At 41.3% G+C, this 24,179-nt stretch overlaps 1 protein-coding gene across 2 annotated transcripts in view; it reads left to right on the top strand.

Annotated features, from left to right (window-relative positions):
• The window catches only part of LONRF1 (LON peptidase N-terminal domain and ring finger 1), a 62,430-nt gene extending 39,362 nt beyond the window's left edge, over positions 1 to 23,068 (top strand). The window contains exons 9-13 of one of the 2 annotated variants that reach the window (XR_016036520.1): positions 2,422 to 2,580; positions 2,694 to 2,856; positions 9,285 to 9,437; positions 13,552 to 16,839; positions 17,230 to 23,068. Coding sequence is in view for 1 of the 2 variants with exons in the window: in XM_055416526.2 (XP_055272501.2) it covers positions 2,422 to 2,580; positions 2,694 to 2,856; positions 9,285 to 9,437; positions 13,552 to 13,710 (634 nt within the window). In the remaining variant the exon portion in view is untranslated. Of the gene's footprint in view, positions 1 to 2,421; positions 2,581 to 2,693; positions 2,857 to 9,284; positions 9,438 to 13,551; positions 17,057 to 17,229 lie in introns of those variants that run through there. The other variant, XM_055416526.2, reaches the window with a different exon arrangement.
• The last annotated feature ends 1,111 nt before the right edge of the window (positions 23,069 to 24,179 follow it).

Genomic DNA, 24,179 nt, shown 5'->3' with positions numbered 1-24,179 from the left:
GTAAGTTTCTTCTCATACAAATTAACATAATCAAATCAAACTACTACCCTTTGAAATAATGAGAAGCCTCCTCACGGCCACTGGGTTCTGTCTGTAGTTCAGCCCAGTCTAGTCAAAGGCATAGCGTAAACTATTATTGGTTAATTTCCCCCGTCTTCAACACTCAAGTTTCCAGGTTTATTTGGTAACTTCCAGATGTTCTGTTGGGAGTGACTTACTGACAGCTCTCCACACTGAAGCAGTCTTTTAGATGAGGGGGGTGGCCGAGGGCCGGGGAGTGTTCCTCCAGGGACGTCAGGCTGGTGGAGGTGGTTGCAGGGAGCTGCTGCCCTGAACTATCAGTCCCCGCCCACAGGAGAAAGTAGAGGGTAAGTGGCCTGGATTGGCAGGGGGAGTAGCCAATTAGAGGTTTGCAAGGGGTGGGCCCTTGAGACCTGAGACTGAAATTGGAAGGGGTGACTTAGGGGCTAAATTCTCAATGAAGATACTGACTGTTCGCATAATTGACTTAGTATCAGGAAGGTCAAAAACCTGGTGGTGACTTTGGGATTCAGTGGTACAGGGTACTACGGAGTACATAAAAAGCTAATCAGGGATGGGTAATTTGGACCTGGTTTTGTTGCTTTTCTTCTTTTCTCTTCCCTCCATGACTTGACCTCTTTCACCATTTTCTTCAGTCTCCAAGTTTCTAATTTCTTAACTCTTTTTTCCCACTTTCTTGTAACTGGACACTGAAGACCAAAATTGTAATTTTCACATGCTGTTTCTAGTTTGTTTGTTTTTTTTAATATAAATTAAAACATTTTCTACTTCTCACTGTCTAAGAAAAAGATAACTGTGCTTTACAGACTTTTTGTTTTTAGTATGTGTCCACCAAATGTCATCTGGTCAGTGGTTGTCATCGGTCTTCAATAGAAGAAAGGTTTCTATCTTTTCTTTATAGAAGTTGATAGTGGTTTGTCTTCTGATGGAACTGATATTTTATTGTGACTTTGTGATAGAAAATATTCTAATGTGTGGATTATAGACCTTTTGGACCAAGACTGCAAAAGGCTAGATACAAGAAGGCTTCAGATTTATTTTTGAAATACTTAAACGCAATGACAGGACCAGACCACCCCACAAAGACCAGAATTCGTGAATGACAGGAGTAGTGATGCAAGGGAAGCTGGGTGTGATGGAGAGAAGCCTTGTGAATCTCACTGTGTACTAACTGGGCTATTTTCTTAAGGGTAGCTCATTCTTTGGTACTTACAAGTTTTGCTAATTAAAAGATATACTGGGTTGTGTCTCCCCCCACCCCCCCGGCCCAGTTTTTATGTTCATCATAAGAGTGCTTAATGATGATAAAAGACACAGTTTTAAAAGTAAAGGAATTAGGACTTGTATGTTAAACGTGTATTACATATAGACTTCACATTGTGGTCTTTTTGAAGAAAGAGTAGAAAATATTAGTTGGCAGGGGTGGGGGGCAGGGAGAGCCATAATCTGTAACTCAAAGGTAATCACCACTGGCATTTTGGGGCATATAGCCTTCCCAATTTTAATGTATATAAATACATTATAAACAAAGATGGGATTATTTTACTCCTATTATTCAATACCTTCCTTTTCTCATTAAAGTCTAAATATAGTATCTCATTTTATGGTTACATCATAATTTATTTTACTGGTTCTCTTTCTGCTTCTAAGTTTTGGCTACTATATACGTTGAACATTTTTATAATACTTGCAGAAAAAAGTATACTATTTAAAAAATTTTTTTGATGTATATAGCCAAATTCTTCTTTGGTATGGCTGTACTATTTTAAACTGCCCCCGTCAACTGCCAGTTTTTCCCCATACCCTTGCCAAAGGGTTTCTTTAGATTAATGAGAAACTGAGCGCTGCCTTTAACCTTCATATTTCCTGCCAATCTGGGCATTAAAATGTATCATTTTAATTATCTGGAAAAAATTTAATGCCATTGAATTACCTGCTTTTGTGAGAAAATATTTTAGTGACTAAAAATTCTTAAAGATGTGTTTTTTGTCCTTTGCAGGACCTCACTTCTTATTATTGTCCAAGAGTAAGAGTGTCTTATGGATAGAAGATAATAACTCTGTCATGTTACAAATATTTTAAACAGTTTTAATATAAAATAGTTACAATCAATTGCTTTTTTATTCATAAAAGTATATAGCTCTATATGACAACTTTGTAAATTCGAATTTACTTGTAAGAGGACTGCAAACAGTTTTAGGATTAATATTGTATCAACATGAGCTTTAATGAAGGGGATACTGATTCTTATTTCTGCCAAGAATAAAAATTACCTGATTTTAGAGTAAATTTCTTTTTGTTTTCTATTATTTATTGAAAGTTTCACTCATTTTTGTTGTATCTTCTGATATATAGTAATGCAATTTTTTTCTTCTTCAGCTTGACCAAGAATGTTCCAATATTTGTTTGCACTATGGCCTATCCCACTGTGCCTTGCCCTCTTCATGTATTTGAGCCAAGATACAGATTGATGATTCGACGAAGTATACAGACTGGAACTAAACAGTTTGGGATGTGCGTCAGTGATACACAGAATAGGTATGCTTTTTGTCTAAATGCTTTTATTGATTCTTGGATTTTCTGTGAATGTTGCTGAGAACGTGCATGCTTGTGGCTTGAACTTTTGATACTAACTGGAGTTTTTCTTCTAGTTTTGCAGATTATGGTTGTATGTTACAAATTAGAAATGTACATTTCTTGCCTGATGGAAGGTCTGTGGTTGATACCGTTGGAGGAAAGCGGTTTAGGGTTTTAAAAAGAGGAATGAAAGATGGATATTGCACTGCAGACATTGAATACCTGGAAGATATTAAGGTATTACAACCTACCCTTTTTCAGCATTGGGGTACTGTGTCCTAGGCACTGTACAGGCATGAAGGCTGCAGTTTTCTAGGCACATTAACCAGTTCTTCCTGTCAGAGACGCTCATCAATACTTCGGCAAATTAGCTCCGTTACCTTCTTCTCATTTTTTTTGAACTTTTTATTTTATAATGGAGGATAGCTGATGAACAATGTTGTGACAGTTTCAGGTGGACCTTTATATTATCTTGCTGTTAATTATTGTGAGTTCCAAGAGAACTTGGGAGATCAGAACCTAGACTTTGTTTATTTCTACTGCCTTGACAACCACCGCCGTGCCTAGAATGTAGTCACATGTGTAGCTGCATGGTAGTTACTTAACAAAAGCAGGGTGTTGAATTGAACCTCCAGCCTAAGTTATGAAACCTGCTAATTCTTGCCCTTTTAAATTAATTAGTAGTCAAAGCTGATGCAGTCAGCAGTAGATTGAACTCTGATGTAAAGGTAAACCTGAAATCCTTGAATGGTTCTATATATTAAGATATGCCTAAGGTAACCTCTGGAGAAGGAAATGGCAACCCACTCCAGTGTTCTTGCCTGGAGAATCCCAGAGACGGGAGCCTGGTGGGCTGCCGTCTGTGGGGTCACACAGAGTCGGACACGACTGACGTGACTTAGCAGCAGCAAGGTAACCTCAGTGATAACATAGAAAACTCTAGAGCATCACAGATACAGCATTGTCAGTATAATTATAGGTGGTATCTTACCTGGGGAGGGTTAGTGTGATAATTTTCCTGAATAGGGTTAACGCTCCCCTTTTGATATTTCTAGTACCTGCTTTCAGTTCAGTTCAGTTCAGTTCAGTCGCTCAGTCGTGTCCGACTCTCCGCGACCCCATGAATCACAGAACGCCAGGCCTCCCTGTCCATCACCAACTCCCGGAGTACACTCAAACTCATGTCCACAGAGTCGGTGATGCCCTCCAGCCATCTCATTCTCCGTCGTCCCCTTCTCCTCCCGCCCCCAACCTTTCCCAGCATCAGGGTCTTTTCCAGTGAGTCAACTCGTCTGCAATTAGTTTAGCTACCAGAAAAATGATTTGCGATACTATAAATATCAAATTGAAGGCAATTTTCTTTGGAAGGGCATTAGAAAATTAGAAAAATCATAAAATCTTGTATTATCACTTACTTGTTCATTGATCTGCTTGATCATCCCAAGCAACATTTACTGAGTGTTAGCATTGGGCATTTCTACCAACAGTAGCTCCCTGAATTTTCAAAAGTCAGATAGCAGGTAAGGAAAGTAGGATTCGGGAGTATTAATAATTTGCCAAGACGATAATAATTTAAAGCCAGCTCTCTGGCTTCAAGTGCTGTGTTTTATCATTGCACTCTTGATAAGCTTCTCTGCTGATGAACTTCATTAAATCTGATACTGCCTATCCTATTTTATTATAAAGATGCTATGGGAAAACTTTGTGCAGTGAGCTAGAAGTATTGAGTTGGAATTTTGGGTTGATTGATATAGTCTGTGCCTTAGCACATTTGATTAATGGACTCATTTCCTAAAGGTGATATTCTTGGTAAAACTAATAAACTTAGTTTTGTGTAAATTTACATCTCCATATACTGGATTTGCTGACAAAATTCCTTGACTATATATAAGTGTTATGGATTTGATGTTTAGAAACCTGAATTCTCTATGTTGTAGTTTTAGGAATGTCTAATAATTTTTCTTAGTGCCATATCTGTGTAATGATTTCTTGTTCATTCTGGGAAAGCTTCTCAAGTTTGTTTTTTATATCAAGGCTATTTTTTTCCCTTGGTGTTGTAATTCTGTTTTCTGTCTTTCAATAACATTTTAGATTCTGTTATTGCAAGGAAATTCCATAACTTTAAAACTTCTGCCAGCTTTTCAGCTCCTTTTTCTAACCAAGACTCATGATTTTTATCATTCCTTGTTTACCAAAGTTCATGGTTTAGTCCCTTGAATTTTATAAGGCTGGAAACTACTTTTTTCTTTTGTAATAGTTTTAACAAGTAACATGTTTATTTTTTTAATCAAGATTTAGAAATTGAAGTATAGTTGATTTACAGTGTTGTGTTAATTTCTGCTGAACAGTGAAGTGATTCATTTATACATAAAATATTAAAACATGTAAATATTTTCCATTTTCGTTTATTACAGAATACTGAGCATAGTTCTCTGTGCTATACAGTAGGACCTTGTTTATGCATTCTGTATATAAAAGCTTGCATCTGCTAACCTCTCCCTTCATCCCTCCACCGATCCCCTCTCCCTTGGCGACGACGAGTGTATTCTCTGTCCCCATGGTTCCATTCTATAGGTTCATCTGTGTCATGTTTTGAATTGCACATGTAAGTGATTCCATGTGGTATTTGTCTCTCTTTCTGCCTTACTTCACTTTACTGTGGTTGCAGCCACGTTGCTACAAACGGCATTTTTTTATGGCTGAGTAGTCGTGTATGTATGTAACACATCTTTTTTAACTTTTCATTTTATATTGGAGTGTAGCCAGTTAACAATATTGTGATAGTTCCAGGTGGACAGCAGTGGGAATCAGCCATAGCTGTATACACCCATTTCCCCTCAAACTCCCTTCCCATTCAGGCTGCCACATAATACTGAATAGATTTCCCTGTGCTACACAGTAAGACCTTGTTGGTTCTGCATTAGCAGTGTGTACCACATCTTTGATTTAGGTCATATCTAAATCTGTGAAAGTGCTGCACTCAATATGCCAGCAAATTTGGAAAACTCAGCAGTGGCCGCAGGACTGGAAAAGGTCAGTCTTCATTCTAATCCCAAAGAAAGGCAATGCCAAAGAATGCTCAAACTACCGCACAATTGCACTCATCTCACACGCTAGTAAAGTCATGCTCAAAATTCCCCAAACCAGGCTTCAGCAGTATGTGAACCGTGAACTCCCAGATGTTCAAGCAGGTTTTAGAAAGGGCAGAGGCACCAGAGATCAAATTGCCAACATCCGCTGGATCATGGAGAAAAAAGAGAGTTCCAGACAAACATCTATTTCTGCTTCATTGACTATGCCAAAGCCTTTGACTGTGTGGATCACAATAAACTGTGGAAAATTCTTCAAGAGATGGGAATCCCAGACCACCTGACCTGCCTCTTGAGAAACCTGTATGCAAGTCAGGAAGCAACAGTCAGAACTGTACATGGAACAACAGATTGGTTCCAAATAGGAAAAGGAGTACGTCAAGGCTGAATATTGTCACCCCGCTTATTTAACTTATATGCAGAGTACATCATGAGGAATGCTGGGCTAGAAGAAGCACAATCTGGCATCAAGATTGCCGGGAGAAATATCAATAACCTCAGATATGCAGATGACACCACCCTTATGGCAGAAAGTGAAGAGGAACTCAAAAGCCTCTTGATGAAAGTGAAAGAGGAGAGTGAAAAGGTTGGCTTGAAGCTTAACATTCAGAAAACAAAGATCATGGCATCTCGTCCCATCACTTCATGGGAAATAGATGGAAAAACAGTGGAGACAGTGTCAGACTTTATATTTTTGGGCTCCAAAATCACTGCGGATGCTGATTGCAGCCATGAAATTAAAAGACGCTTACTCCTTGGAAGGGAAGTTATGACCAACCTAGATAGTATATTAAAAAGCAGAGACATTACTTTACTAACAAAGGTTCGTCTAGTCAAGGCAATGGTTTTTCCCGTGGTCATGTATGGATGTGAGAGTTGGACTGTGAAGAAAGCTGATCGCTGAAGAATTGATGCTTTTGAACTGTGGTGTTGGAGAAGACTCTTGAGAGTCCCTTGGACTGCAAGGAGATCCAACCAGTCCATTCTAAAGGAGATCAATCCTGGGTGTTCATTGGAAGGACTGATGCTAAGGCTGAAACTCCAATACTTTGGCCACCTCATGCGACGAGTTGACTCACTGGAAAAGACTCTGATGCTGGGAAAGGTTGGGGGCGGGAGGAGAAGGGGATGACAGAGAATGAGATGGCTGGATGGCATCACCAACTCTATGGACATGAGTTTGAGTGAACTCTGGGAGTTGGTGATGGACAGGGAGGCCTGGTGTGCTATGATTCATGGGGTCGCAGAGAGTCGGACACGACTGAGCGACTGAACTGAACTGAACTGAACCACATCTTTATCCATTCATTGTTTCTGTGTCTTGGCTATTGTGAATAGTGCTGCTGTGAACATAGGGGTGCGTGTATCTTTTTGAATTATAGTTTTATCAGGATGTATGCCCAGAAGTAGGATTGCTGGCTAATGTGGTAATTCTTAGTTTTCTGAGAAACTGCCATACAGTTTGCCATAGTAGCTGTACCAAGTTACGTTCCCACCAGTCATGAAGGAGGGTTCCCTTTTCTCTACACCCTCTCTGGCATTTGTTCTTTGTAGACTTTTAATGATGGCCATTGTAGTTTTGATTTGCATTTCTCTAGTAACTGTGATGAGCATCTTTTTGTTTTTATTTCTGTGCCTTGGGAGACTGACTTAAGAAAACCTAGGGGAATGTTTTGCCTATGACTTCCTGTAGAAAATTTTATGGTGTCATGTCTTAGGTTTAAATCTTTAAGGCATTTTATTTTTTGTATGGTGAGAGGGTATGTTCTAACCCACATGTGGCTGTCCAACTTTTCCAATACCCCTTGCCTCCTCTATCAAAGGTTAATTGATTGTAGGGTTTCTGGGTTTATTTCTGGGCTCTCCATTTCTATTCCATTGATCCATATGTCTGCTTTTGTACCAATACCCTTTCAGTGGCATTAAACACATTCACATTGTTGTGAAAAAGCAGATGCTTTTTCATCTTCAGTTTTATTTTTCAAGTCGTTAAAAAATAAAGTTACATCCTTTTGTCTCTTGTGTACTATATAGTCTTACCTTTTATATATCAGGATGTTTTTCAGAGTCTCATTGTTTTTATACTGAGTCATCCTTGACATATGAAAGGCTGACTAAGGCGGTATTTGTTCAGATGCATTAATGTATGTGAAATATAGTGCTCTCTGGCACAGAGCGAGTGGGATATGAGTGTGTGTTAAAGAAATCAATAGGAGATAGATGAGTTAATGCTCAATCTTCCCACTTGTGTTTTATGTGCCTAGTCTTTTGGATCTTAGGCTGGAAGGCTGAAGCATTTAATTTGTATTTGCAGTCTGATGAGCCAGAAGTCCAAAGGGCGTACAGAGGGGATGGAGGTAGGACTTCACATTATGCAAAGATGAAATTCTGCTGTTTTCTGTATCTTTTGATATTCTGGCATTATTACGCTAAGTTATTACATGTTTTGTTAGGGTTTTTGACCGAACTCTCTGGTAAAAGTTGTAATTACGCTTTTCTTCAGTCCTCTTCCTGCTTTTGCCACAGCAGATCTGCACCTGAGACCTCCCCCAGTCTTTCCTTTCATTGTAGCAACTGTATTCTTCTGCTTTTTTGTTCCACTGCTTTCAAAGGCCCTTGATCCATAGAGATGAGTTCACAGTCCCTGTGGACCTTTATCTGAGAGAGAACTCACCCTCCATCTTGCCCCTCCCAGCTAGGGGCTGTTAGTTGGGTTTTGCAGTGTTGCACTGCCAACTCAGCAAGGCCAGGTTAGCTGTGCTGAGAGGTCAGGCCTATTGGTATTATGTGAGGCAGAAATGTATGGTGTGTGGGGTTTACTGTGTTCATAAGAATAATACTCATGAGCATATACCCAGAGAAAAACATGGTCTGAAAGGAAACATACGCCCTGGTGTTCATTGCATCACTGTTTACAATAGCCAAGACATGGAAGCAACTTAAATGCCCCTCGCCAGAAGAGTGGTATATATCTGCAATGGAATATTACATAGCCATTAAAAAGTAGGAAATAATGCCATTTGCAGCAACATGGATGGACCTAGAGATCTTCTTGCTTAGTGAAGTAAGTCAGCTAGAGGAGGAGAAATATCCTATGACATCTCTTATATGTGGAATCTAAAAAGAAGTGAGACAAATGAACTTATTTACAAAACAGACTCAGAGAATGAACTTATGGTTTCCGGGGGGGAAGAATGCGAGGGAAGAGATAGTTCGGGAGATTGAGATTGACATGTACGCTCTGGTTTATGTATGATGGATAACCAACAAGGACCTCCTATAGAGCAAAGGGAACTCTGCTCAACCTCATGCGGCAGCCTGGATGGGAGGGGAGTTTGGCGGAGAATGGATACATGTATACCTATGGCTGAGTCTCTTTGCTGTCCACCTGAAACTATCACAACCTTGTTAATCAGCTATACTCCAATGAAAAATGGAAAATTTTTTAAAAATAACACTCTAATCCAGCATTGGAATAGGTATTCCTTTTTTAATACCCCCACCACACACACTTCTATAACATTGGTAGTGTGGATGGGAAGACTAAACACAGACATCTTACTGTTGTCTTTCTAGGTTGAGAATGAAGATGAAATAGAGAACCTCCGGCAGCTTCACGATTTGGTCTACTCTCAAGCCTGCAGCTGGTTTCAGAATTTAAGAGACAGATTTCGAAGCCAGATTCTTCAGCACTTTGGATCAATGCCTGGGCGGGAGGAAAACCTCCAGGTACGATGGCTTTGATACTGTTTCAAAAGTTTCACTCTGTGTGTAAACCCAAATTGGTAGATTTTTAAGTTTCTTCATCTTTAGAGTTTCATTCCACATTTCCTTTGACCGGTCCTTAGACTCAGGACCATATATTCTAGCACAGTGGTACCCACTGCATCTTATTTAGGAAGAGAAAGGTAGCAGGCATGAGCTGAGATGTCTGTTAGGAGTGAGTGCCAGAGAAGGAGAAAGCCCCTCTAGTGAGGATTTTTCAGGAGGGATAAGGAGTCAAATGTGGGACATAGGAGGTCGGATCAAGATCCCACAGACACATCAAACTTATATCTACCTATGGAACCATTCTCACAGAACACCTACTGAACGCTGATGGAAAGACCTCAGACTTCCAAGAGGCAAGAAAATCTCCATATAACCGGGCAGGAAAGAAAAAAAGAGAGAAGGGAATTGGGATGGGACCTGTGCCCCTGGGAGGGAGCCATGAGGGAGGAGGCCGCTCACTGGCAGGGAGGCCAACGGGGAAGAGGGGGCGCTTCCGAGGGCAGACCCTGCAGGGAGACTGGGGGTTGGCTGCTGGGGAAGACCCTGAAGGGGCCAGGGGAGCACGGAAAGCAGCCTGCCTGCCAGAGAGCAGGGCGCCATTGTTGGGGGGCGCAGGACCACCATAGGAGCTTCTCTCAGCAGCAGGGCACTGAGTACACGAGCTCTGGGGGTGTTAGCCGCTGCCGCCACCGAGGGTTCCCCGAGTGGGCACCAGCCCCCGCCCTTCGAGAAGCATCCACCAGCCGTGTGCCTGCGCGCCCCCAGTGAGGGGCAACGACCAGTCAGCCTGAGGAAAGAGGCAGCGGGCGTCCAAACCAAACAGCGCTCTGGCCAAAATCTATTAAACCCACACAAGCTGTGCAGGGGTGCTCCCACTTGTAAACAGCCATCCGAGACTACAGTGCCTAGTTGTTTCTCCTAAACCCAGAGTAAGAGAAATGTAAGTAAAATGAAGATGCAGAGGAGGCACTCGCAGTAAACAGACCCAAGCGAATTCCCTGAGAGAACAATGAAATATAGGCCTCTTCAGTCTAGTGGACACCAGGTTCAAAAAGAGGCAGTGAAAATAATTGAAGGAATTAAGGGCTATGGTGATGGACAGGGAGGCCTGGCGTGCAGTAATTCATGGGGTCGCGGAGAGTCGGACACGACTGAGCGACTGAACTGAACTGATCAACATAAATGCAGATTGTTCTAGAAAGGAACTAGAAACTATAAAGAGGAGCTAAGAAAAATTAGAAAATTCATGTGCTGAGATGAAAGCTAAGCTGAAGGCAATGGATAGCAGAATGAATCATGAAGAGGGAATAAGAAAAGAATAAGTGTTCTGGAAGACAGAATAATGGAAATTACCCAATGTAAACAGACAGGAAGCCAAATGAAAAAAAAAAGCAATGTAAGATACCTATGGGATAAAATAAAGTGGGCCAATCTATGCACAATAGGGATTTCAGATGGGAATGAAAGAGAAAAGGGGATCAAAAATGTATTTGAAGAACGTATGACTGAAAACTTTCCGAATCTAAAGAAGGAAACACATTGCCAGGTACAGGAGGAAGCACAGAGGATCTCAAACAAACCTACACCAAGACATGTTATAATTAAAATGGCAAAAGTGTAAGGATTCTAAAGGTAACAAGAGAAAAACAGAGTTAATTACAAGGGACCCCCCCCACCCCCAATTTGGCTGTCAACTGATTTCTCTACAGAAACACTGCAGGCCAGAAAGGAGTGGCAAGATATATTCGAAGCCCTGAAAGGGAAGAACCTGCAACCAAGGATACTCGACCCGGAAAGATTATCATTTAGAACAGAAGGAAAGACAATTTCTTACAAAAGCAAGAAGTAAAAACTACAGCAATTACTAAACCTATCCTAAAACAAGTAATGAAAAGCTTTCTCTAAATAGACATCCAAAAATGTTCATTCTCTTCAAGTGCATATACTCGGACACAGAACTAACCTCATTAAACAAATGAGAGTATCAGTTCAGTTCAGTTGCTCAGTCGTGTCCAACTCTCTGCGACCCCATGAATCACAGCACGCCAGGCCTCCCTGTCCATCACCAACTCCCAGAGTTCACTCAAACTCATGTCCATCGAGTCGGTGATGCCATCCAGCCATCTCATTCTCAGTTGTCCCCTTCTCCTCCCGCCCCCAATCCCTCCCAGCATCAGAGTCTTTTCCAGTGAGTTAACTCGTTGCATGAAGTGGCCAAAGTATTGGACTTTCAGCTTTAGCATCAGTCCTTCCAATGAACACCCAAGATTGATCTCCTCTAGAATGGACTGGTTGTATCTCCTTGCAGTCCAAGGGATTCTCAAGAGTCTTCTCCAGCACCACAGTTCAAAAGCATCAACTCTTCGGCGCTCAGCTTTCTTCACAGTCCAACTCTCACATCCATAGATGACCACTGGAAAAACCATAGCCTTGACTAGACGGACCTTGGTTGGCAAAGTAATGTCTCTGCTTTTTAATACACTATCCAGGTTGGTCATAACCTTCCTTCCAAAGAGTAAGTGTCTTTTAATTTCATGGCTGCAATCAGCATCCGCAGTGATTTTGGAGCCCAAAAAAATCTGTTTTGACACTGTTACCACTGTTTCCCATCTATTTCCCATGAAGTGATGGGACCAGATGCCATGATCTTTGTTTTCTGAATGTTGAGCTTCAAGCCAACCTTTTCACTTTCCTCTTTCACTTTCATCAAGAGGCTTTTTAGTTCCTCTTCACTTTCTGCCATAAGGGTGGTGTCATCTGCATATCTGAGGTTATTGATATTTCTCCCGGCAATCTTGATTCCAGATTGTGCTTCTTCTAGCCCAGCATTCCTCATGATGTACGCTGCATATAAGTTAAACAAGCAGGGTGACAATATACAACCTTGACATACTCCTTTTCCTATTTGGAGCCAGTCTGTTGTTCCATGGCCAGTTCTAACTGTTGCTTCCTGACCTGCATACAGGTTTCTCAAGAGGCAGGTCAGGTGGTCTGGTATTCCTATCTCTTGAAGAATTTTCCACAGTTTATTGTGATCCACACAGTCAAAGGCTTTGGCATAGTCAATGAAGCAGAAATAGATGTTTTTCTGGAACTCTCTTGCTTTCTCCATGATCCAGTGGATGTTGGCAGTTTGATCTCTGGTGCCTCTGCCTTTTCTAAAACCTGCTTGAACATCTGGATACCAAGGGAACATTTCATGCAAAGGTGGGCTTGATAAAAGACAGAAATGGTATAGACCTAACAGAAGCAGAAGATATTAAGAAGAGGTGGCAAGAATACACAGAAGAACTCTACAAAAAAGATCTTCACGACCAAGATAATCATGATGGCATGATCACTCACCTAGAGCCAGACATCTTGGAATGTGAAGTCAAGTGGGCCTTAGAAAGCATCACTACGAACAAAGCTAGTGGAGGTGATGGAATTCCAGTTGAGCTATTTCAAATCCTGAACGATGATGCTGTGAAAGTGCTGCACTCAATATGCCAGCAAATTTGGAGAACTCAGCAGTGGCCACAGGACTGGAAAAGGTCAGTCTTCATTCCAATCCCAAAGAAAGGCAATGCCAAAGAATGTTCAAACTACCGTACAGTTGCACTCATCTCACACGCTAGTAAAGTCATGCTCAAAATTCTCCAAGCCAGGCTTCAGCAATATGTGAACCGTGAACTTCCAGGTGTTCAAGCAGGTTTTAGAAAAAAATGAGAGAAATCAGAAATCAACTACAGGAAGAGAAGTGAGAATGATTAAATAGAGACTGAACAGTATGCTACTAAAAAACCAACCGGTCAATGAGGAAATCAAAAGTACTACTTCACACAGGTCAGAATGGCCATCATTTAAAAAGGCCACAAGTAACAAATGTTGGAGAAAGAGGGGAGAAAAGGGAATGCTGGTGGGAATGTAAGTTGCTACAGCCACGACGGAAAGCGGTAGGGAGATTTTATTTAGAAAGGGAATCTGACACTGTGAACTGCTCAATCCAGATTAGCTTGGTGGTGGAATGATGGCTGCTGGGCCTGCATAACTACTTGTTTTGTTAACATTATAAAATGTGGGTTCTTTGTAGGCAATCCCTAATGGACCTGCCTGGTGTTGGTGGCTTCTTGCTGTCCTTCCCGTTGACCCCCGCTATCAGCTGTCGGTTTTGTCAATGAAGTCTTTGAAAGAACGGTTGACAAAGATACAGCATATACTGACTTATTTTTCCAGAGACCAATCTAAGTAACCAACTGCTCGGACCCTCCTCTGAAATTCCCCTGACCTGGCTGGGGTGACGGCCAGGTTGTCCGCTGCCTTTGCACACCCAGTGCTGGTTTGAGAAATGTAAGGAAACTGTTCATTTTTTTCTTTTTTTTTTCCTTCTTCAACCTCCTGAGTCATGTGGTTCTGCAAATGAATACCTTCAACTAGGATTTAGACCACTAAGAACTTGCACAGAAAAACACACACTGAATGTGTGTTAAACCTCTACATTGTGATGAAGTTGCACTATGTACCATACTCTAAATGAAACGAGAACTGTGTGTGTGTATGTGGGGTGGGTGCGTGCGTGTGTGTCTCTGCACGTGTGGGTAGTATGAGTGCATTTTCTCTGGCTTTAAAATTTTAAAAGAAAAAAAAAAAGAAGCCATAGAGAGCAGTACTTGCCGAGGGTCATTTATTGCCCAAGTTTACAACAGTAGCGATACAAGATTTTGCAAATTGAATTTGCCTCAGATTTCTCTGTCCTAATGCTTACTTTGCACAAGTATTTAAGCTATGGTATTGAGAATCACTCTTTGTCGGAAATACCGCTCTTGCTGAACCGTCTTGACCATTGACTATGACACAGTTTCTTATTTATGTAAATACTTGCATCCCAATAGCCGACGGGCATCGGATGCAGAACCTAGAGCCAGTTTTCAGGAACAACTGCAAACCTGACTTGGTACTGTGCATCTATTCATAAAACACTTAAAACTGTGAAAATATGGTTTACACTTAACTGTACATAAAGGTAAATGGAGAACTCAGTTCAGTACCAGTTCGTTTGTACATTTTAGGGGGGGGGCTTTTCACATTAACTGCCCATCTGTGTAATTTATATTTTGACATGATGTGTGCGTTTAAAAAAATTACATAGTATATAAACCCATTAAGGATCTGAGGGAAGAGAAGAAGCTTAATGTAGGACTAAGCTTTTAAAGTATGTTTTTTTTTTTTTTTAATCCTGGTCTTGGTGCAAATGTTAGTTATGCCTTATTCATATCACAGTTAGGTCACTATGCTGTGACATGGTCTGTATTCATGCTGCCCTAGATACTTTTGTAATTATTTGTTGCAGACTTGTGACTGTCCCTCTTAACTTTCTTTTATGTAAGTAATTTGTAAAAAGTTTCTTAAAAATTTTGCTTTTGCTTATTTAATTTTGAATAAAAGCTAAATTCATAATACTTTTTTCTTAATTATTAGGACAATGTCAAAAAAAGAACATGAATTTTCTTTACTGTTTTGTGTTATGAGATGTAAATAATACAGCTTTCAAAATATTTTTGAAATATGTTTTTTTGGTCGTCTTCTGACCACTGTGAAGTGTCTTAAGGAAGCTCTAGGCCCATCCTCTATAACACATTTTGCAACCTCGTAAAAGATTTGTCCCTAGTTGCTACATGATGCAGGGAGCTCAACCTGGTGCTTTGTGACAATCCAGAGGGGTGGGTCGAGGCAGGAGGGAGGTTCAAGAGGGACGGGACATATGTATACCTTTGGTTGATTCATATTGATGTATGGCAGAAATGAACACAACATTGTAAAGTGATTATCCTCCAATTAAAAATAATTTTTAAAATATCTATGTCCCTTAAGGATAAAGAGAAGACTCTTACTGATTCCTCTTGACTAAACAGTTTTAACTACTTTGGTCCCCAGTTTCTCAGCTAGAATTTTTCAAATATAAATAAATCATCTTAATATCAAATGTTTTTATTTTTCAAAAAGGCAGAAATGACTGCCTAGATACGAGGAGCCTAGAAATGGTGCCTAGAGGGCCACTCTTTGTCCCCACAATTATGCTACTTAAGAATCTTGCATAGTTGTACAAAAAATGTTCAAAGAATGAGCAGTTTCCCAAAAGTACTGTATGAATAGTTTCTGAAGTATTAGATTGCACTTTCTTGTAATAAACTATCTAATGTCTGTTAAATCACTTAAATAATGTCTGGGTGGTATCAATGAAGAGTTTGCCTATATAGTTCTCAAATTATGTATCACATGGCAGTAGGAGTTACCTGGTGTTAGAGCTGCATCTGTGATATGTTTCTGCAGTGTGTCTACACACACAGCAGCAGCAGTAAATGGTCTCTGTCTCTATACATATGCTTTCTAATGGAAATTCATGTGTTTTGTTTATCATTTGACCCTGGTTTTGTGGTAAATGATCTCCGATAATTACTATGTCTATAGATTTTTTTTTTAATCTTTAGAAATCTTTTTCCTCCTATAATTCCCATTCAGTTTATCAGGAAAAAAAAAAAGAATCTGACATATTTTCTCTCGTCACTGTAAATGACTGAGTTCTGTCATGAATTCCATATTTCAACCCAAGATAGCAGGTTGTTGCTCTTCCCTTCCTAAACACTGTCTCTACATGTGCAGTTCTTCCTATTCCTCCAGGTCAACTTGAATACTTTCACTCAGCTAGAACCCTGAATCCATAGCACTTTCCTTATATGGGGGATACCTGAATTAAATACATAAATCCTCTCGAGTATTGAGACTAATGTCTAGAGTTTAGACAGACGTAATCTCCAAAACATTGGTTGACCACTGAACAGAGTTGAAATAAATGACAAAAAGGGAAGTTGGATAAAGATGTTTAGATTGAGAAAATACCTTTGTCTTGTTTTCCTCCCCAAGTTCAAAACAGTGACAGTAAAGAAAATGAAATATAATGGCGCTGCAAAATCAGTGTTTTCTGGGGGAATTTCTGCGATTTGGAAACAGAATCTGATACAGAACACCAGAGGAGAACATAGCTTTATAGAAATGGAGAACTACAGGGGGAGCCCCAGACTGGTAGAGAATCTCAGGCAGATCCCTTCGGGAGGTGACTGGATAGTCTGGCCTGTCCCCACTTGGCCTAGGCAGAAGGCAGCAACAGCAGCTGTTCTCAGGCCACAGCACTGAATATGGGCGTTGGGCCAGAGAAGACCACGAAACCATAAATAGCCACAGATCCCCAATGGAGTGGCGAGCCCTCAGGCACAGACAGCAAGCTACCAACCTCCCTCACGTAGGCCGTGTTCCAGCCTTCTCCGTGGTCAGCAGAAGCAGGCTGCCTGGGACTGAACCAGCGAAGCCACAGGAAGGAGCAAAAGTGAGTACACAGTCAGCTCGTACGAATTTGCGGAAAAACACTCTAAGCAAAACAACCAATCCAGTGCCCTTTGATTGGAGGACGTGCAATTCCAAAAACTACCTGGGGATCTAAAATATGTTCCTCGGAAAGTCTTTGGCAACCAGTGGATGGGTCATAAAAATAAGCAGATGAGTTAAACAGAAGGAATTCAGACAGAGGATGAAGGGAGGCGGCGGAGGGTGGGTTGGGGTCCTTTCCAGAACACAGTGCAGAGGTAGGTAGAGGCAGTGAAAGTGCTCAGTTGTGTCTGACTTTTTTTGACCCCATGGAGTGTAGCCCACCAGGCTCCTCTCTCCATGGGATTCTCCAGGCAAGAATACTCAAGAGAGGTGCTGTTTCCTCCTACAGGGGATCTTCCTGACCCAGGGATGGAACCTGCGTCTTGCATCTCCTGCAATGGCAGGTGGATTCTTTACCACTGGCACCACCTGGAAGCCTAGTTTTTTGAATCAGTGAATGAATAAAAAATAAACGAGTTAAACAAAAGAATGAATTCAGACACAGGATGAAGGAATGAGGCAGAAGGTGGGTTGGGGTCCTTTCCAGAACACAGTGCAGAGGTCAGCAGAGCAAGGTAGGAAGGAAAGATCAAGACGTGGCAGAGAGATTCTAAGTTTTCATGTCCATCTGTCCAACTTTAAGAAGAGCAGAGAAGAAACAAGTAATTGACTCAAGAGTAATAAAATAACCTATGGGCTTTCTTGGGGAATGGAGGTCATCCATTTAAATAGGACAATAAAGAAAACTTAGATGACTAAGAACAGACAAAATAGCAATAACTCAGATTGGCTCATTGATCCACAGGGAGATGACTGGCTCAATGAGATGAATTTTCTTCCTAAGCCAACATGTAAATGCCAACATTTTTTTTTTAAATAAGACATTTATGACCAGCTTAATAAATGAGTTCTCTTAGAGACCTGCCTCCAAATACTTTTTGGCTGTTCACCAAAATTTAAATGTATCCTTGAGAAAATTTTTTTTTTGTCACAGTAGGGTATTGAAAAGCATATAGGCTTCATTTCAAAATGTGGTAGACACTCAACATTTAATCCTCAGAAAAGTCCTGTGAAGCAGTGTCCTTGTAAGGCTGAAGAAACAGAAACACTTAGTAGTTAAGTAACTTGCCAAAGGATCACTCAGCTAGTATGGTAGAACTGACTGAACCCAGGTAGACTGGCTCGACCTTAACCCCATATCAAGTTCTGAGACAGCGAAGAGGGTCTAAAAGTGACCGACGTGACTGACAGGCTTTCCACTCAGGGGAGGGGTGCGTTTTACGGTAATGTCATTAGAACTTGTGTCTAAGCACCTCACTAAGATAGTGAGACAGCCAGATCAGGCTCAGCCCTATATTTGGGGAGCAGTGTAAATTGCTAACAACCTTTTTAGAAAGTAGTATTGCAGGGTGTGTATATTAAGGATCTTTTAAATGCTCTTAGTCTTCAATCCTAAAGGAAATCAACCCTGAACATTCATTGGAAGGATTGATGCTGAAGCTCCAATACTTTGGCCACCTGATACAAAGAGCCGACTCATTGGAAAAGACCCTGATGGTGGGAAAGGTGGAGGACAGGAAGAGAAGGGGGTGACAGATGATCAGATGGTTGAAGTAGCATCACCAACTCAATGGACATGTGTTTGAGCAAATGCCAGGAGACAGTGAAGGAATCCTGGCATATTGCAGTCCATGGGGTCTCAAAGAGTCAGACACAACTTAGCTACTGAAAAACAATCTTCAACCCAATGTCAGACTGTGGGGTCTTCTTATCCCACCTTGTTCCAAGTAGCAGAGACCCAAATTAAAACCTCAGAACAATGGGAAAATCTCATATACTTAGGTATCCCATGCTTATCCTCTCTATTCTTTGAAATGCCTTTGCTGCTATTCAGTGATTCCATGGATGGAGGAGCCTGCTAGGCTACAGTCACGGGGTCGCAAAGAGTCCGACACGACTGAGCGATTTCACTTTCTTTGTTTCTGTAGTTCCTTTTGGAGAAGGAAATGGCAACCCACTCCAGTGTTCTTGCCTGGAGAATCCCATGGACAGCGGGGCCTGGTGGGCTACGGTCTATGGAGTTGCAAAGAGTCAGACACAACTAAGCAGCTAACACATACATACACATTCATTGATTCCCAAATCTTAATCCATTTGATTTAACTGTAAACCAGAGTCACTGAAATTAGCCAAGACAAGACTATGGACCCTTCCAAAAAGTGAAGGAAAGGAGGAAGGAAGGAGTGTGCATGTGAGATTCCTGAATTCAATTTTATCTTCACTAACAAACTGAATATGAAGACAGAGAAGTAACAGTGTGGCAACCTGCAGAAACAAATCACTGAACAGCCTAACATGCTAGAGCACATCTAAGCAAGGACAACAAAGAAAAACAAAATGACAAGGTGAAAGGTGGCAATAACGCCTTGTGCAAGCCAGTGAGTGAAAGAAAAACATACTTCTAGTTTCAGGAATGTTTCCACATCAGTGGAGTTAGACTCAGGAATTACCTCTTGTATTCAAATGTTCAAGCCCACGACAGGGTGGTAAGTGGCAAGTGAAAATAGACATGGCGATAACCAGGTCTCTCAGTGTGCAGCCTTTGATTGGGTTCCTCTGAAGTACCAGAGCCCATACTAGGCACAGGCATATATGTTGCTGCTGAAAGCCTAATGCAAACCCAATTTCTGTTCTTTTGTTAAGTGAGCTAGATTCTTACCTGGGCACTCCAATTTTTTAATAACTTCCCTGTTCTCTCAGTATGAAAAATAGTTGAATTCTATTCAGAGTTTCAGAATTAGTATTTCACCGTAAAGTTATTAAACTATGCCATCAATGCATATATATATATACACACATGCATCTTTCCATATGTACATTTATTTTTCTTTTCCCTTTTTTATAATTACGTGCATGTTAGCCTACTGATCTTCCTTCATAGATCTTTGATGCTCTGTTGTACTTTCCCTTTCTTTCCTCTTTGTGTTTCAGTTGAGATCATTTGCTTTGATCTGTCTTGAAGTTTGGGCATTGGTTTGTGTTGAGGGGTTCCCTAAGCTACTCCGTAATACTTGGAGTACTGGCATCCCTTTGTGTGGCTAAGCGGCCAGCAGGGGCCTTGAACAGACGCTAGCCCTCCCATGAGTGTGCGCTCTGCACAGCAATTTGGAGTCACGAGTTCCTGACGTTGACTGCTGATGAACAGTCTGTCCTGCCTCCTAGCTTTCTCCACTTGTGCCTAGAGCCACTGGAGCTTACTTAAACCTTGCTGTTTATGGTTTGAATGAACTGATCCAGCCTTAGCCCAGGGCTTGCAAAGCACTGTGCCTGTGACCCCAATAATGGCATGCGCTCCCTGGTCCTCTGCTGCTGGCGCTCTGCCTGCTCCCGCTCCAGCCTCTCCGCATGGCCCCTGGGGGCTGCCGTGGACCTCCGCCAGGACCTGTGAGTAATAACCTTCTCTGGTTCACTTTCCCTCTTCTGTCTCTATCAAATTATGGCTCATCCTTCAACTCAGTACCTAAGGCTCTACTTAACAATTGTTAATTTAACAAAAATCACAACAGTTTGGTGGAGGCTTTTCGTTCGTGTTGGTGTTTTATGCTTTCCCAGCTGCCTGGGTTCATAGCAGTGGATGAGTTTTCAGTGCTTACATGCCTGGTGAATAAGGGGGTTTCTCTCTTATCCTGGGCCCCCTCAGTGGAAACACTTCACTCCATCATGAACTCTGAAGATGGCTCTGTTGGTTTAGTATCTAGAGGACAGATTTCTGTTGTTTAAAGCCACGTAGTTCGTGATATTTTGTACCACAATCTCAGGACATTAATACAGCATTCAATTCAGACTGACAAGAATTCTGATGCAAAAGCCATGTGGAAGTGGGTCTGAAACTGGCTGAAAACTTCCTCTTTTAGACATAGTTGATTCTAGTAACTAGAGTTGGGAAATTTGTAGGTCAAATTCCCAGAAATGAAGAAAGGAAGGGACTTGAAGACGAATCAACAGATGAAACTCAAAATAATTCTGCCTTGAAGACTCCAGAAGCATCTATTGGAAGATCCATTCAGAAGAGCCAGTGAACATGAGACACACGGACAAGAAAATCTTCCACTGTGGAGAAGAGAGAACCCTCTTGCACTGCTGGCGGGAATGTAAACTGATACAGCCACTGTGGACAACAGTTGGGAGGTTCCTTAAAAACCTAAAAGTAGAACTACCATGTGAGCCAGTAATCCCACTCCTGGGCATACACTGAGAAAACCCGTAGTTCAAAATGACACATGTATCCCAATGTTCACTGCAGCACTGTTTACAGTAGCCAAGACACAGAAGCAACCTGAATGTCCATCAACAGAGGAATGGATAAAGAAGATGTGATACCTATACACAATGGAATATTACTCAGCCATTAAAAAGAATGAAATGATTGCATTTGTAGCAACATGGATGGACAGAGAGATTGTCATACTGAGTGAAGTCAGTCAGACAAAGAGCAATGTCATACAACATCCCTTAACTGCAGACTCTAAAATGATTTCTGAAAAACAGAAAATAGACTCATGGACTTGGAGAATGAACATTGCCAGGGGGAAAGGATGGTTACAGAATTTGGGATAAACATGTAAACACTGCTATATTTAAAATGGATAACCAGCAAGATCCTACTGCACAGCACAGGGAACTCAATGTTATATGGCAGCCTGGATCAGAGGGGAATTTGGGCAAGAATGGATACATGTATATGTATGGCTGAGTCCTTTTGCTGTCCACCTGAAACTATCACAACATTGATAATTGGCTGTACTCCAATATAAATCTAACTTTTTTGCTTAATAAAAAAGGAATGAAACTGGGTCATTTGTAGAGATGTGGATGGACCTAGAGTCTGTCATACAGGGTGAAATAGAAAGACAAATATTATATATAAATGCATATATGTGGAATCTAGAAAAATGGTACAGACGAACCTTTCCAGGGCAGGAAAAGAGACACATACAGGTACAGAAAACAGACACGTGGACATTGGGGGAAGGGGAGGATGAGTCATATTGGGAGATTAGGATTGACATATATACACTAAGGTGTAAAATAGCTAGAGGGAAGCTGCTGTATGGCACAGGGAGCTCAGCTTGGTGCCCTGTGATGACCTTGGAGGAGATGTGATTACATATAACTGATCCACTGTGTTATACAGCAGAACCTAATACAACATCGCAGAGCAATTATACTCCAATTAAAAACAATAACAATTTAAAAAGAACAATATGGAGGTTCCTTAAAAAACGCTAAGAACTATCACATGATCCAGATATCCTATTCCTGTGCATATATCCATAGAAAATCATAATTCAAAAAGATACAGACAAAGCCACAGTAATCAAAACAGTATGGTTCCGGCACACAAACAGAAATATATATCAACAGAACAGGACAGAAACTGCAGAGGTAAACCCTATAGTCGCCTAATCTATGATAAAGGAGGCAAGACTACACAGTGGAGAAAAGACCGTCTCTTCTGTAAGCGGTGCTGGGAAAACTGGACAGCTAAATGTAAAAGAATGAAATTAGAACATTCCCTAACACCATACACAATAGAGAACAGTATGAAGGTTCCTCAAAAGACTAAAAATAGAGCCACCATATGATCCAGTAATCCCACACATATATCTGGAGAAAATAATAATTTGAAAAGATACATGCACCCCAGTGTTCATTGCAGCACTATTTACAGTAGCAAAGACATGGAAGCAACCTCAAAAGTCCATTAACAGAGAAATGGATAAAGAAGATGTGGTGTGTGTGTAAGTGGAATACTACTCAGTCATAAAAAAGAACAAAATTATGTCATTTGCAACCACACAGATAGACCTAGAGACTGACATCTGGAGTGAAGTCAGAGAAAGACAAATGTGCTATCACTTATATGTGAAATCTTAGAAAAAATGGTACAAATGAACTTACTTACAAAATAGAAACAGAGTTACAGATGTAGAAAACAAGTTTATGGTTACCAAAGGGGAAAGGAGGGGAAAAACTAGAAGTTTGGAATTAACATATACACACTCAGTTCAGTTCAGTCGCTCAGTCGTGTCTGACTCTCCGCGACCCCATGAATCACAGCACGCCAGGCCTCCCTGTCCATCACCAACTCCTGGAGTACACTCAAACTCATGTCCACAGAGTCGGTGATGCCATCCAGCCATCTCATTCTCCGTCGTCCCCTTCTCCTCCCGCCCCCCAACCTTTCCCAGCATCAGAGTCTTTTCCAGTGAGTCAACTCGTCGCATGAGGTGGCCAAAGTATTGCAGTTTCAGCTTTAGCATCTACTATATATAAAACAGATAACTAATAAGGAGCTACTGTACAGCACTTTTCTCTTGAGGAAAGTGAAAGAGGAGAGTGAAAAGGTTGGCTTGAAGCTCAACATTCAGGAAACAAAGATCATGGCATCTGATCCCATCACTTCATGGGAAATAGATGGGAAAACACTGGAAACAGTGTCAGACTTTATTTTTTTGGGCTCCAAAATCACTGCGGATGCTGATTGCAGCCATGAAATTAAAAAACACTTACTCCTTGAAAGGAAAGTTATAACCAACCTAGATAGTATATTAAAAAGCAGAGACATTACTTTGCCAACAAAGGTCCATCTAGTCAAGGCTATGGTTTTTCCAGTGGTCATGTATGGTTGTGAGAGTTGGACTGTGAAGAATGCTGATCGCCGAAGAATTGATGCTTTTGAACAGTGGTGCTGGAGAAGACTCTTGAGAGTCCCTTGGACTGCAAGGAGATCCAGCCAGTCCATCCTAAAGGAAATCAGTCCTGGGTGTTCATTGGAAGGACTGATGCTAAAGCTGAAACTGCAATACTTTGGCCACCTCATGCGTCGAGTTGACTCACTGGAAAAGACTCTGATGCTGGGAAAGGTTGGGGGTGGGAGGAGACAGGGACGACCGAGAATGAGATGGCTGGATGGCATCACCGACTCAATGGACATGAGTTTGAGTGAACTCTGGGAGTTGGTGATGGACAGGGAGGCCTGGCGTGCTGTGATTCATGGGGTTGCAAAGAGTCGGACACGACTGAGCGACTGAACTGAACTGTACAGCACAGGGAACTCTACTCAGTACTCTATAATGGCCTATATGGGAAAAGAGTCTAAAAAAAGTGGTGATAGGTATATGCGTAACTGATTCACTTTGCTGTGCACCTGAAACTAACACAACATTAACCATGCTGCTAAGTTGCTTCAGTCGTGTCCGACTGTGCGACCCCACAGACGGCAGCCCACCAGGCTTC

Source organism: Moschus berezovskii, chromosome 26 (genome assembly GCF_049115385.1).
Source record: "Moschus berezovskii isolate FMDL1 chromosome 26, NW_MosBer_1.0, whole genome shotgun sequence".
NCBI classification, from domain to species: Eukaryota; Metazoa; Chordata; class Mammalia; order Artiodactyla; family Moschidae; genus Moschus; species Moschus berezovskii.
The sequence above is the reverse complement of the archived record's forward strand: the minus strand, read 5'-3'. Positions and strand labels throughout refer to the sequence as shown.